We start from the raw sequence: 14,586 nt of genomic DNA on the forward strand, positions 1-14,586 counted from the left end.
TAAATGGGTGCCTGCAGAATCACTGGAAGGGCTGGAGGAGTGGGCTCTAGTCAGATTCTTCTGGAATGACTCCCAGACTCTAGAGAGCTGAATCACCTGGGAGCTCCCACTCCAGAAAGTATCCTTAAGCCACCAGATTTCCAGAACATACATTCAACGCTGTGATTAGGGAATCATCGCCCTGGAACTGTGCGTTTGTTGCTTCTGCCATTGCTAGACCATCATGCTGCCAACTGGGGACTGGAACCTGGCATCCACTGCTGCCCCTGCTGGCACTTCTCTTCTCACCCAGGAATCTGGAGAATGACATGAATCATTGCTTCAGGAGAAAACCTTGTGTCTCCATGAGACCTTGCTTTTCAAACAAGAAATGCCAGAAGATGACGACCATCCTGACTTCTGCCTTGCAAATCTCTCATAGGTACACCCGCAGGCCCTTATTGGAATCCAGAGTGCTAAGCTGTAAAAGCTCTGGGAGTTGTACTCTTAATTCTGAAGTCTCTCTAATATGGGATGGAATGACATAATGTAGTTAAATGGAAGTTCAGTGAGCCAAACCACAGTATTCCACACAATTGCAGACAGGCAAGCGTTCTTATTTTCCTTACAGGGAAGAAAGGGGTCATAAGAGACACCTTTGAACTTCCCATTATTCCTTGTATTGGTTAGAAAAAATACCCTGTGAGCCATTAAGATGATATGCAGTGATCACTGGGAATAGGGGGTTCATTAAAAACAAATCATATCAGATGGCTTATTAAAGTGGGAAGTCAGAGAACTGTATGGCTATAACTGTATCTAGATTTTTTAACAAAGCTTTTGTCTTTTTTCATGATCTTCTATGATATCTTGAGACAAACTTGAAAAATGTGGTCAAGATGGTGGTACAGTTGAAGGGATTTATAATTAGTAGAAAGACTAAAATCTATTGATTAGTACATAGATGTCCAATTGTTGCATATGCTGTAAGAATTTATTCTGCCCTACATTACATAATGAATCTGGAAAGAACATTGAATTTAAAAATAGCAATAGCCATCATGTAGTGAGTGCTCACTCTAGGTGAGGCACTATAGATACATTATTAACTCTTTTACTCCTTATAGCAATCTTGTCAGGTTGTTATTATTTCCCTTTTAAATATGAGGAAACAGATGCCAGAAAGTGTAAATAACTTGCCCATAGCTACATATCTAGTAAGCAGCAGAGCTGAGATTCATACCTAAAATTGCTTTAGAGAGGAGGTACTAGAGGGAGGGAAAATTTCACAACATTTCTAGGAGAAACTGACTAGTCATTTGCCTACCAAGACCCCCCAGAGGGTGACATTTTTTCAGTTATTCCACGGGAGTTAGGGGGATGTCCCATTACCTTGCATGATCTGGTCAGTATCTCAGGGACTCAAACTCACATGGACAAGCATTATTAACATCACACATATAAAATCAGATGCTGATTTATTAAATCATGAGAAATGTTACAGTTAGGCTGACCAAATGTGAGCAATATTCCTATATATATGTTCTGAAAGAGAGCCTGATTAGTAGAATGTTGCCTGTGGAGGACAGATTCAGCCCAAGGAGACCCTGATCTGATTGCTAACTGGCTACAGTCTCTGACAATCATAATATGGATGTACTCATCTGTTGGGCTACCTGGGTATCTGGACCTTCTTGGGAGTTATTAGGCTATTAAGTATGAAATGTCCGACTTCCTTAAGTACTAAGACAGCTAATATCGCTGACTTTTGCTTTGAATACTTCATGTTTTATTTTTATTGTGAAGGTACATGTTTTATTTTTATTAAGAGCACAGTTTGGCTTGTGATTATCTGTCAAATTTTGTAGAGCAATTTTTGTGAAACCATGGATAAATAAAAAATTCATGTTATTTTCAAATATGAGTTCCATTGTGGAACCAATGCAGTGCAGACAGCTCGAAATATCAGCGAAGTGTTTGGGAAGGATGTGGCTAATGAACACACAGTACATTGATGTTTTGAGAAGTTCTGTTCTGGTGATTTTAATCTTGAAAATGAGCCACGTGGGTGACCTGAGACCAAGGTGGATAATGATGAGCTGAAAGCTGTAATAGAAGCAAACTCATCTCAACCTACGTGTGAATTAGCAGCAAGGTTTGATGTTACTATCCCAACAATATTGGACCATTTGAAGCAAATGGGCAAGGTAAAGAATCTGGATAGATGGGTACTGCATGAATTAAATGAGTGCCAGAGGAGAAACCATCTTGAAGCTTGCCTCTCTTTGCTGTCATGACATAAAGGTGAATCATCTCTACACCGTATTGTTATGTGTGATGAAAAATGGATTCTTTTTGACAATCATAAGCGTTTGTCACAATGATTAGATAAAGACGAAGTACTGAAACACAGTCCAAAACTGAATATTCATCAAAAAAAGCAAATGGGGTCTGTTTGATGGTCCTGCACTGGTATTATCCACTACAGCTTCATGAGACCTGGTCAGTCGATTACAGCAGATGTCTACCGCAACCAACTGTATGGAATGATGAGGATGCTTGTGATTAAGCAGCAGAGACTGGTCAATAGAGACGTAGTCGAGTGTTGCAGGACAACACTCGACTACGTGTTGCACAAACAACGCTGCTCAAACTATAGAAGCTGGATTTGGAAACTCAAAATCACAGAGATGGGGAACAAACATTTTGTGAGTGCATCATTAGGTGTAATGGCAAGAGGCGCTTCTCTCACTTTCTCCTGTGACCTCCAGACCCATGTATTCTGAGTACAAGAGAATTAGTACCATATGTTTAGATTGTTTTTTTCAAAGCATGGTAAATTATCATTCTCAAACAATTTGGAAAGCTTCAAATGTTAGAAGCATTTATTTTTGTCTTTGTATTTAAATGGGGTTATTTATGTTTCTGAAATTCCCTCTGATTGCATTTTGTATTTTGAGCTTTGTTATTGTTAATGAGTGCACTTTGATCATCAACCACCTGTGCTTTCATAGCAATTAGCATCACATCTTAAAAACTGGTTCTTGTGAATGGGAAAAGAACAAATGTCCATTTAAAATAACCAAAAAACAATGGAATTTTGTAGCTAGAGAAAACCTAAATATCATATATTAATAGATTTGAAACTCAGACCCAAAGGGATTAAATGACTTGCCACAGTCACATGGCCAGTGGGAAATTTGAGCTCTTTTCTTTCTTCTGTTTTGCTCCCACTCGCTGATGCAATTATATGCCATATTTTTGGCGAGATCTCCTGTTCTTCCTCTTCCTCCTTCTACCCCTTCTCCTCTTTCTTCTCCTAGTAAGTGGAATTTTTTTTTTTGCAAGTCATTCATATCTTTACTTACGGTCTGATTGGCATGTGACCTGAGGAGACAGAATACAAGTAGGATTCCAAAATAGTATTTTCTTTACCCATATCCTTAGTTAGGTAGGCAGCAGTTCTCAGGAATCCTTTGTTCTTAATTCTGGGCTGCTCTTGGATCTCTGCAGTGCTGCGTATGATGCTGTCCTTGATAGAAATGTGGCCATTAAGAAGCTCAGCAGACCCTTTCAGAACCAAACACACGCCAAGAGAGCATACCGGGAGCTGGTCCTCATGAAGTGCGTGAACCATAAAAACGTGAGTTTTGCTATTTTTTAAACCTTGGCAGTGGGAGGTTGTGAGATTGGAGAAAGAAAATATGTGTCCCAATTGAGTAGGAAAGGCTTTCTTTGCTTTGCAATTTCTGCCTCTTAAGATTGTTTATCCTGCCTATATGCTAAATTTGATTTCGTTGTCCTCATGGTAGCTTTCTGCTTAATGTGGAAGGGATGAGGCATATGATGTGGAAGGGATGAACTTTATAGATATTTCCCTGTTAGGAAACCAAATTAATCAGAGAGCTTGTTTTTTTTTAAAAAAAGAAACAAAACAAACAAAACCAAAAAACAAACCAACCCCCCTCCCGAACAATATGCTACATTTCTTTATAATTTAAATTTAATTACTAACAGATGAAGGTCTTTATTCATCATGTTATCTCCTTTTTGTTTTAGCTATAGTCTGGTGCTGGCCTCCCACTGCTCTGTGTACACGTTGTGTATTGGCATCTTGTTGTTTATAGGGCTGGGCAAAGATGCAATTACATGCTCGCAAAGCACTTCAGAACAGGATCATCAAGAGTTTTTTCTACTTGGAACTCAGCTGGGTAGACCATTATAGGACTTTCTCCACTTCAGAGTCTAGGCTCTTTCAGTCATAGGCAAAGGCCTCTAGAATTCTTTTTTATTTTTTTCAAAATAAACTTAATTTATTTATTCAACACTTAAAAACAATAAAAACTCCCTTAATATTAGACATTCCCCAATTCTTCAAAATTGAAAGCTGCAATGGCGTTTAAGACTATATGGAATCAATTTTTGCAGATTATATTGTCTCTAAAATTCTATATTAATGTATTCATATTTCTTTCATATCTAACCTGATGGGCATCCAAATATTTTAACAATATCCTCCCCAGCAATCCTACCTTTCCCGGTCATCCTTAATATTCAAGTTTCAATTTTTGGCCCCATCTATTAAAACTTTCTCAGCATTTTTCCTTTTCTCAACCAAACACATTTTGACTCTACCCATGCCTCTAGGTAACTAGGGAGCTACTTTCAAAAGCACTGGCCAACCACCAGCAGAGCCGTGGGATAAACGCTGATGATTCAGATAACTGCAGAAAATGGGCTTCACCTTCCTGTGACTTTCTCAAAACCAGGGAAAGAAACATATATATCTGTACTATTGATGTTATTTGTGTGCTTGATTTGTATAGCACATAAATTTCTCTTTTCCACTAGTTTTTCATAAATATTAAAATATCAGAGAGTACTGATTTTCTTCTAAGTTTTCAAAATGATTATGATATTTTCACTCTATTTAATAGAAAAATAAAACCAAGCTGCCAAATTTATGAGTTAGGTAATAAAAAAGTTTATTTCAATAAAACATAGAAATATTTTAATTTATAAATTCCAATGAATCATTATGAAGTAAAAATCCACAATTACACATTCATAAAAATTCCACACGTCACCCTCAGACTAATCAGTTTCTGTTTCAAAGTTTCAAAGGTTTACAGATGTCCAAGTATGTAGTTTTTCTTCAGTGTGCTACAGAGTTTAGAGGTTCTGCTTGAGTATTCCCCAAATGCCAGAATCTGTCTCTTCATCAGTTTCTCCAATGAACTGCAACATTGTCACCACTTAAATGTGTAGTCCCAGTACCGCTTGCTCTACTACCTGTGAAGAGCTGAATACCCCCGTTCATGGCTTTCATCCAAAATCAAATCAATGGTCTGGTCAAAACCCAATCATTCCCCATCAGAAGTGATGACAGCAGCAGTTTGGTTGATGTAGTTCTCCAGGGCGGACGTCATGCTGCTCTGCCTGGCAATTCCTAGAATTCTTTCTATACCCCAGTTCTTCTTAGTAAGGATAAATGGAGAGAATTCATTATTTTAATAATGACCATTATTAATACGTAAATCATAGCAAACATATTAAATATATTTTGTTACATATAAATATATAATAATACAAGTTATAAATTAAATTTTATCTTAATAAATAAAAATAATTTTAATATAAATCAAATGATTATAAAATATAATAGCTATCATCACTCTCTACTAAGTTCTTGTTAAGTGTGAAAATCACACGGAATACATGGAATTATCAGTGCAGTTTTATAAACCAGGTATTTTGTCCTAAGGCTAGCCTCTGTCAGTGGCACTGGCAAAAGGCAAATGTATTAGTGTTTAGTTGAAAGATATTGGAAATACGAGTATGTGGATTCAGGGCCAATGACAGTGTTTCTCTTTTCCCTGTTATTCTACTCGAATGGCATTCTAATTCTGTCATTTGACATGTATTTGTTGAACAAATGAAGTGTTCCAGGCACAGATCTAGATGCTCTAGATGCTGTGGATACAGCAGTGACGAAAACAGAGACAAGTCCCAGCTCACATGGAGTTTATGCTCTGCCAGTGAGGGAAAGGCCACCCACGGAGTACATGGGCAGCTGTGTAGAATGTCAGACGGTGGCCAGTACTAGTAAGTAAACAAAGCAAAGAAGGAAGATAAACAGTGCTGCTCAGTGTGGACTGGAACAGGGTTACCCTTTTAAATAGGTGGAGCAGCAAAGTCCTCACTGAGAAAAGGGAATTTCATCAAGTGTGTACCCATCTCTAACATGACCATGCAAAGAACGTGAACATGAGACTTCTAGAAAGAAATATAGGAATGACAGAAAGGATGGATCCTAAGAAGAGTCATATACTAAAGTAAATTGTTCTTTCAGTATGTTAAATAAAGGCAGGAGCAAGATTAGCCAAATGACCAATACAGTATATTTTTGTGGTAGCAAAGAAGATGAAACATAACACGGGCCATGGGAAATGGGTGGATACAAGTAATGAAGTAACTGGATGGAATATATATAATATATATTTAGATGTGTTTATAAATATATATTTATATTTGTTTATAAATATATATATATATTTCCCGAATCCTCATTCCAGACCCTGTAATGCAATACATTGTGGAGAAATGCCCACTTACTTGCCAATTTGAGGAAATCATATTCCCCGTTCTTAACTAAAATATTGGGGACTCATGTTTATGATACCTAAAAAGGAGCTCCAAATTGCAGTGGTAATTTGTAAATAGCATCCCACCTGCTACTTTCCTTTTATGAGTGTACGTATGTATGCATTTATGCATATAAGTCCACAGAAATACAGTTCTGGAACTTGTTAAAAAAGAGGAAGTTCACTTATAACCAAATGTAAATTCTACATTAGTACTTGCAATACCAAGTAAAAGTCAGTCAGAATATAGAACTCTGTTAATGCTGTGGAAAGTACAGGAAAAAAGTAATGTAATCCAATTAAATCTTTAATAATAGTGAAGAAAATCTATTTAGAAAATGAATACTCAGTTCTAGCAACTAATGTGATTGTGGGGCCATGACAAACTGGTTCACATTCGTGCATCTCAAGATGCTGGAATGAAAGAACTGAGTCAGAGTCCTGCCTGGAAACTGTTGAACTAAAATGGAATTACCAATGATGATCTCCTTCTACAGACAAATTTTAATTTGGTTATTAGTAGGAATTAGAATTTGTAAGGGAGCAAAGAAAGAACGAAGAGAAATTCTCAACGGGAAATCAGAGAAGGTAAAACAAGGGTCTAGGAAGAGGGAAAATAAGCACATACAATAGGTACTAGATCTTGAGAAATTATCTTTTAAAATAATAAATTTTGATTTATTTAAAATCCTAATGCTATTTTCTAGATGATTTAGATTACCTAGATTATTTATTCACCAGGCGATGTGCATTTTTCCATCTTTAAAGAGTGTTTGCATGAATGTTTGTATGTGTGTGTGCCCTATGCACAATCTCCAGTATTTTTGTTTGAACAAATATTTAAATGAAATGAGCTATTTTAGGAGGTTGGCAGAGAAACAAACCCCACTGTAGATATTCCAAAGAAAGATGTACTTCATAGCCATTTTTCAATACTCATTACAACTAAATATACAGAATAACAAGGCACTTTAATCACAAATTTCAAAGATAATTTTGAAATAATTTTATTTCTATATGAATATTCCACAATGCAAAGTTGCTTTAGAAAAGGTGATCGTGTTTTTTTTTTTATTTTTAGGTTACAGACATTGCCATATATATGCATACTAGACAATATTGTGATTTTTTTTCCCTCAATCATTTCTCAACAAGTGAAAACTACTTGAGGCATAAAGCATTCCATAAAATTGACTGCATTTCTCAGGTGTTTAAAATAATTTTGTTTTATTTTTATTACTCCATATATTTTTATATCATTTAAGAAGTTTACTGGAATTCATTGATGCTTTGAAGCTGTTTAAATCTTAAACTTGTACTTATCCAGTTTTTGTAAAATGGTTTGCAACTATCTTCTGAGTGGAAGATTGTTATCTATATATTTTTATTTTCATTTCCTACTGGCACATTACTATAGAATATTTAGCTGGAAGAATATTTTGAGTTACTTATGTGTGCAGTCTATTTGGAAGTGTGGTAAAGGGTTTTTACAGAATCTACTTATGCTAGAAGGTAAATTTCTTTACTACTTAATATATACAATAATTAAAGCAGGGAAACAAAAAGTTGCAAAATGAATTTAAAAAACTTTTTTTTTTTACAACTTTTCCACTAAATTCATCATTGATATATCCTCCAGGACACACCTGTCCCCATACATATAATTGGGGCATTAGTTTAAGTAATATTTGACTGTGAGATAGAAGTAAAAAAAAAAAAAAAACTGAAGTGATAACACAAAAAATCTTGAAGCAGAATACCATTTTGTTCTCTTGGAGGGGAAATGTCACCTTGCCAGGTCTTGTTGTGTGTTTCGTTGCTGCTTCTCTGATCTCCTATAGCCTTTTATTCTACCACAAAGAATCACACCCTAAAGCAGTATAGTAATTATATATCTTCTCTGACTCTTCTGACCAAGAATTTGAGCTTTTTAACTACATTATTAACCAGAAGATATATCATATGTCGTTTCTAAGTATACTTTTCTATGTTCCGTGAGACAGTAGTATAATTTTTTTCCAACTTTTCTGTTTCTACCATAGCACTAGTGAGCGACTTTGAATTGGAATAAATACATGTTTAAATATACATTTAAAATAATTCATTCTCTCTCTTTTTCTTTCTCTATTTCCACTGTCCTTTCCACTCTCTCTCTCTTCCAGATTATTAGTTTATTAAATGTCTTCACACCCCAGAAAACGCTGGAGGAGTTCCAAGATGTGTAAGTAACAAAACTTATGAAGGAAGGAAGAGCACAGCACTCATATAGCTCAAGGGAAAATGACATGCACACACACACAAATAGATAAAATCCCTTGTAGAGGTAGGTAAGAGTAGAGTAGGTAAGAGTTGGGATCCAATGACAGGGACCCTGTCATAAATGGAGCAGATTCTGCTTATGCTGTTACTTCCTATTAATAGAAAGACATGTCTGCCTCATTCTGGCCTATGGTTCTGTGTACATCATTATTCCATGCTCTTGGTTCAATCAGGGAAAGCTTATTTATTTATTACCATTAATTGATTCCATGAGCTTTCTAGAATGAGTCAATTCATTTTGAGAAATAGCAATAAAAGGGACATGATCACATTATCTTTACTCTTTATTTCTATTTTTGTGGTTCCTTTGATTCTGCACAAAAACAGTCTACCTAGAAGTATAGTAATGATAAGCAGAGGAGAAGAAGTGATTCCCTTCCACATTATCTTCTTTAGCACAGATATGTTGAATTTAATGGGAGAAATGGTTCTGAATTTTTTTCCTGCTTGTAATCACAATACTCAGGTGTTGAGGGTACACAGGGAAGAGTGAGAGCAAGATGAAGGTAAAAAATATATGAGCACGAACCACACACTAATAAGTGCTGCTTCTATTAGCAACCTGGTGGTATAGCACTGTAGCTGACACACATGCAATACTTGTAAATTTTTCATATTCTTGCTTCAGTCAAAGGCAGAGCTGGGAAGTTGAGAAGACTTACAAAGTTAGGAGAGGATTATGATTAAATTGAAGGACTTCATAGATCTCGTGACCCGGAACTAACATTGTGGATTTACCTTCTAGTTACTTAGTAATGGAACTGATGGATGCCAACTTATGTCAGGTGATTCAGATGGAATTAGACCATGAGCGAATGTCTTACCTGCTATACCAAATGTTGTGTGGCATTAAGCACCTCCACTCTGCTGGAATTATACACAGGGTAAGAACACCTGCGCTAGAATTATAATTAAGATGCTTTCAGAGAAGAGAAAGAGCAACTGTAGAGTATTTTCTTTATGCTTGGGTCTTGATCAAATATAATAACACTTCCCTATTTCTTTGATGATAGGATTAGCATATAGTTCACTAGTGTATAAAAGGAAATTCTATCTATGCTGTAGTTGATCTTGTTCAATGTTATGTTTCAGCTCATTGAGAGGTAGCTTCTGAGAAGCCTCATGCTTTGTGCCTCCTTGATAGGCAGAGGTTATGCACCGTGTTGGAATGAGACAATTCATTTCCATTTCCATAGACAGCTGCCTTAATCTGTTCTTCTGTCAGACCTAGAAAATGAAATATAAGTGAAAGATTTACATTTCTCTAAAGAGAAACCTAACAGATGACAATAAATGATATATGTTTTCTATTTTTATATATGGTTTTATATATTTTAAATGTTTTTCTATTGTTTTCTTTCCCCAAAATGAGCCTAAATTGTAAAAATGGTAATACAGTTCTCTTCTGGGTTTAAACAACTTTCTGGGAATGTTTAAAGAAATCCAAAAACTAATTGTTCCCTTCTTTGAAGCAGTAATCAGTTGCCTTATATAGGAATTTGCAGGCAAGGGGGACCCCATCACTGCTATTGCAAGGCCGTTTTCTTAACTGAGTTGGTGGAAATCACGTGTTCCATTTGACACTGGCTTTTAATTTCTTCCCTGTTCCTACTGGCAGGATCTAAAACCAAGTAACATTGTAGTGAAGTCTGATTGCACATTGAAAATCCTGGACTTTGGACTGGCCAGGACAGCAGGCACGAGCTTCATGATGACTCCGTATGTGGTGACACGTTATTACAGAGCCCCTGAAGTCATCTTGGGAATGGGCTACAAGGAGAACGGTAGGGACGCTTCTGCGCGGCAGCATCACGTACCGTGTATAACGTGGGTACACGTTTTAGATAGCCAAGAGGCATGTTCTCTTTAATGCATATCATGTTTTGTTGTTTTTTTTAAATAGGGCTGCCAGCTTTCATATTCAGAGTTTTTTAAATACTACTGGTAAGAATCACTCATTAAAAATGTGAAGAGTGTTTCTCAGAAGTAAGCTTTGCTAGAAGAGCACTAAAATGCTAAAAGCTAAAAAAGAATCATAAATGGAGTCTGATTAAACAGTCAAGTGGATACTGATTAGCACACTTGCTGCAGATATGGAGAAAAATTGCTATTTGGGTCGCAGCTCAGCTCAGAGTGCATGTGAAAACAGGAAGAAATCTATCTATTGCATTTAACCCTTGGGCTTTATGTCATATCTTAGATTGATGACTCTAGTCCTAGGGAAAGAGAAGTAAAAAGATGCCACAAATCCTTGGAGTGAGAACCTTCATAAACACTAAATAAATAGTCAATTTGAAATAATCTAAATTATTTGAGTTGAATAAGAATTTCTTTAATACTTTAAGCTGCTCTGTAAGTAATCTTTAGAGTAGCAATTGCCACGTAAATCTTTACCAATTCCAAAAACCATAAGAGCAGAAAATATTAAATTTGATACTACTGCTTTTATAAGGAAAATCTAATATCTGTGAACACTTTAAAAGAAAGGGTATAGAAAGAATCTTCAAAATGTATTACAATTGGATTTTATTGATTAAAATGAAGGATTTATTAAACACCTGTTAGAAAACATTGCAATATGTTATTTTGATGAGACTATTTCTTGTAAGTAATAAGCTACATTAAAAAACATATCCAATATACTTAGGAATTAAAATGGTTTTAAATTAGGATTATATATATAGATACTCAAAGTAGCTTTCATACTTATTTTTATATTCTATTCTATTTAGTTCCTAGCAGGATATTTTTACTGTTTTTTTAGGATATTTTTATAAATTCTATAAAAATAATCAGAATATTTTTATGTACAGATGCTACCGGGAGGGTATTTTATGAAACTTCCCTGGCCACTGAAGTTTACAAAAACTTCTTTGTGTACTTCCAGATTAGAAGACAGACGATACTTTTGTTCATTTGAACAGAGGAAGGGAAAAATTCAGCTCTTAAGGTTAGGTTCACCTTGGTGGGCAGGGTCAAAGTTCTGGTACCTTTTGACTCAGAAGAGATGTATCAAGTCCTCCTCCCAAGCCTTCCTCCCACATCTGATTTATCCAGGAAAGAAGATATTTATACATATTCTCCACAAGTTATTTTTAAAAAGTCAAAGGGAAAACAAAGAAAAGTCAAGAATCAAGAATGTACAGGGGACTGGAGGGGAGGCGTCTGAATTTGCCTATTTTGGCTTTGGTATTAAAAATCCCCCCTCCTTCCCCCAGTAGAAGGAGTTGCAAGTTGCTGTCTTAGTGTTTTGGCTTTTCCACTCCACGTCTGCGGAGAAGGCATGCCTAGCGCCCTTGTGCTGGCCTCCCGGCAGCAGGAGGGAGGTTATCATGCAGAAAAACCTGCTTGCTCCCGCGTCAGGCATGCCCCGCTGTCCTGTGCACCTAACCCTGCCTTCCTTCCCCACGGAGCAGTTCAGCCTAATGTTTCTGTCCCAAAGTTCCCATTGTCCTTAATAAAAAGCAAGTCAGAAGGGGGTAAAGGTTGGTAGAAGGTAAAGCATGTTTGCCTAACGAGTATGACAGTTTGGAAATAAATATATGTCTATAACAATTTTTAACACCTTTAATACTTTTTTTCACTTTACTTCCAGATGACATCTTTATGCGTGTGCTAATTCATCATATATCTTTTTTTCTTGAAATATTTCGAATAGAAACTAAAACTGATGTTTATTTACAAAGATAACTTCTGAAGGAAAATACCAATACCCCAAATACCAGGGATTCTACTTTTTCTGCCTGCAAACTCTAGTCTCAGTTATTTCCTAGTTTTTTGGATTCGGTTCAATGCACCTTATTTTGGACCCATAAACAAACAAACAAATAAATTAGGTGGTCTCTTGTTGCCCTATTATGTGTAAATGAATAGAATAGAAATGGAAACAGGCAGCCCTGTGGGTTAATATTGTTTTTTTTTCTGCATCAAGCAAATGGCATCAAAAACTCCTCATTCGCCTGCCACAAGATATTTCGGTTTAGCTACTGCTTTTCCATGTCCCCAATGTCACCACTTTGTGGCACTACTGAGGCAGTCTAAGGCACCCATAAAGCAATTTTTTACATGTTAATTTGAATTCTCATACTAGACACTGACTGTTAATGTAATAGTGTAGTGCTGGTTTTAATTTGTTTTTTGGCCAACTTTTGGTGGGAGGTGAAAAATTGTACCTTCTAATAAAACTGTTCTTTTTCTTCCTCCTTCAGAAGTCAATTATCTTAGTTAACTTTACTTTCCTCCCTTTTCTTCACTACCCTCTCTCTCCTGTTCTAGTGGATATATGGTCTGTGGGATGCATTATGGGAGAAATGGTTCGCCACAAAATCCTCTTTCCAGGAAGGGACTGTATCCTTGTGCCTTTTGCTACAGCTTTACCTGTTTTGTTCTCTCTCCCTTTAAACACATAATGATTTTACCAGGAGAGTAAAGATAGAAGCAAAGAGTTGGGTAAGTGGTGTCATTATAATAAAAAAAGTGATGATTTCTATAATCTGACCAGTACTGCAAATTATCTACCACAATGATTTCTTTTAATTAAATTTTCAATGGGCTTTTTTCTTCTTAAACTATTTTCTTGCCTGTAACTCAAAATAGCAATGCTGTCTTTTCCCTAAAAACAGAGGCCACTAGACTCCAAATCGGTAAAATACATTTATTTTTATAACTAGCACTATTTGCAAGTCGTTTTCCGTCTCCATTCTAAAACTATTTTATGTTTCTGCAACATTGAGGCACTCTCCTTGTTGACATCCTAAGCTTCTATCTGTGGCTTCACTGATTTAAATTACACTTGACACAATATCGAATCTTTAATAGGCCATGTAGCATATCCTCCTCAAATAATTGTAATTATTCAAATTGCCGGAGGTCAGGTGAGTTTAGGGTTGTCTCACTGGATTTGGAGATGTGACATAAATGTAGAAGCTTGTTTTCCCAACCAAATTTAGAATTTTATAAAGCAGTGTTGATTTGAGTTCTACCACTGAGTCCTGTCATAAATTCCATCAGCAGTTTCTTGGAGAGCCATCCATGATTTAGAATTAATAAATGAGCTGGTATATTTCTTATATGGCCAAAAGTTCACTCTCTAATAAAGGCACACATTTGGATTTGTAACATATAGACAACAATGTTTACATATTAATACGAGAATATATTTTCATAAATACAAAGCTACCTTGCTAACAAGCATTAGTGCAGATCTAATTACAACAATATTTGACAACTTTAGCAATAACAATTCAAGATTGAATTTAGAATATTTATTACATATGAATTTTTTTGAAATTGGCGATGAACATATGGTCCACAACTTTTATTAAGCAGTCTATTTGATTGATAAGAAAGCTCTATTAAGGAAGCCTTTTATTATGTAGGAAAGATTATTGTTTTTATTTAAGTAGAAAAAAGGCCAACAGTACAAAAAATTGACTCAATAAGAAGTTGACACTAGAATGAACATGCATTTAGGCATTTATTCATTCTGCTGGATATTAATGAGATATTCTCTCAATTCTACTAGTAATATAAGAGTAATGGCATATTCTAGAACTGCACTGCCCACTAAGGTATACTATACTACTAGCTGCATGTGGCATTTCAGCACTTTAAGTTACAGCTAGTTTGAGTTGAAATGTATTAT

General features: G+C 35.9%; 1 protein-coding gene and 1 pseudogene across 8 annotated transcripts in view; one reads left to right on the forward strand and one right to left on the reverse strand.

Moving 5' to 3' along the window:
- Positions 1–14,586, forward strand: part of MAPK10 (mitogen-activated protein kinase 10) — a 311,726-nt gene that overhangs the window by 248,770 nt on the left and 48,370 nt on the right. For 7 of the 8 annotated variants that reach the window (XM_075998722.1, XM_012752063.3, XM_012752068.3 and 4 more), the window contains 5 exons: positions 3,493–3,622; positions 8,786–8,844; positions 9,688–9,826; positions 10,561–10,726; positions 13,218–13,289. In XM_075998722.1, coding sequence (XP_075854837.1) covers positions 3,493–3,622; positions 8,786–8,844; positions 9,688–9,826; positions 10,561–10,726; positions 13,218–13,289 — 566 coding nt within the window. The remainder of the gene's footprint in view (positions 1–3,492; positions 3,623–8,785; positions 8,845–9,687; positions 9,827–10,560; positions 10,727–13,217; positions 13,290–14,586) is intronic. The other variant, XM_075998720.1, reaches the window with a different exon arrangement.
- LOC142865539 (U6 snRNA-associated Sm-like protein LSm8 pseudogene) lies at positions 5,038–5,460 on the reverse strand (annotated as a pseudogene).

This window comes from Microcebus murinus, chromosome 29 (genome assembly GCF_040939455.1).
Source record: "Microcebus murinus isolate Inina chromosome 29, M.murinus_Inina_mat1.0, whole genome shotgun sequence".
In the NCBI taxonomy this organism is placed as follows: domain Eukaryota; kingdom Metazoa; phylum Chordata; class Mammalia; order Primates; family Cheirogaleidae; genus Microcebus; species Microcebus murinus.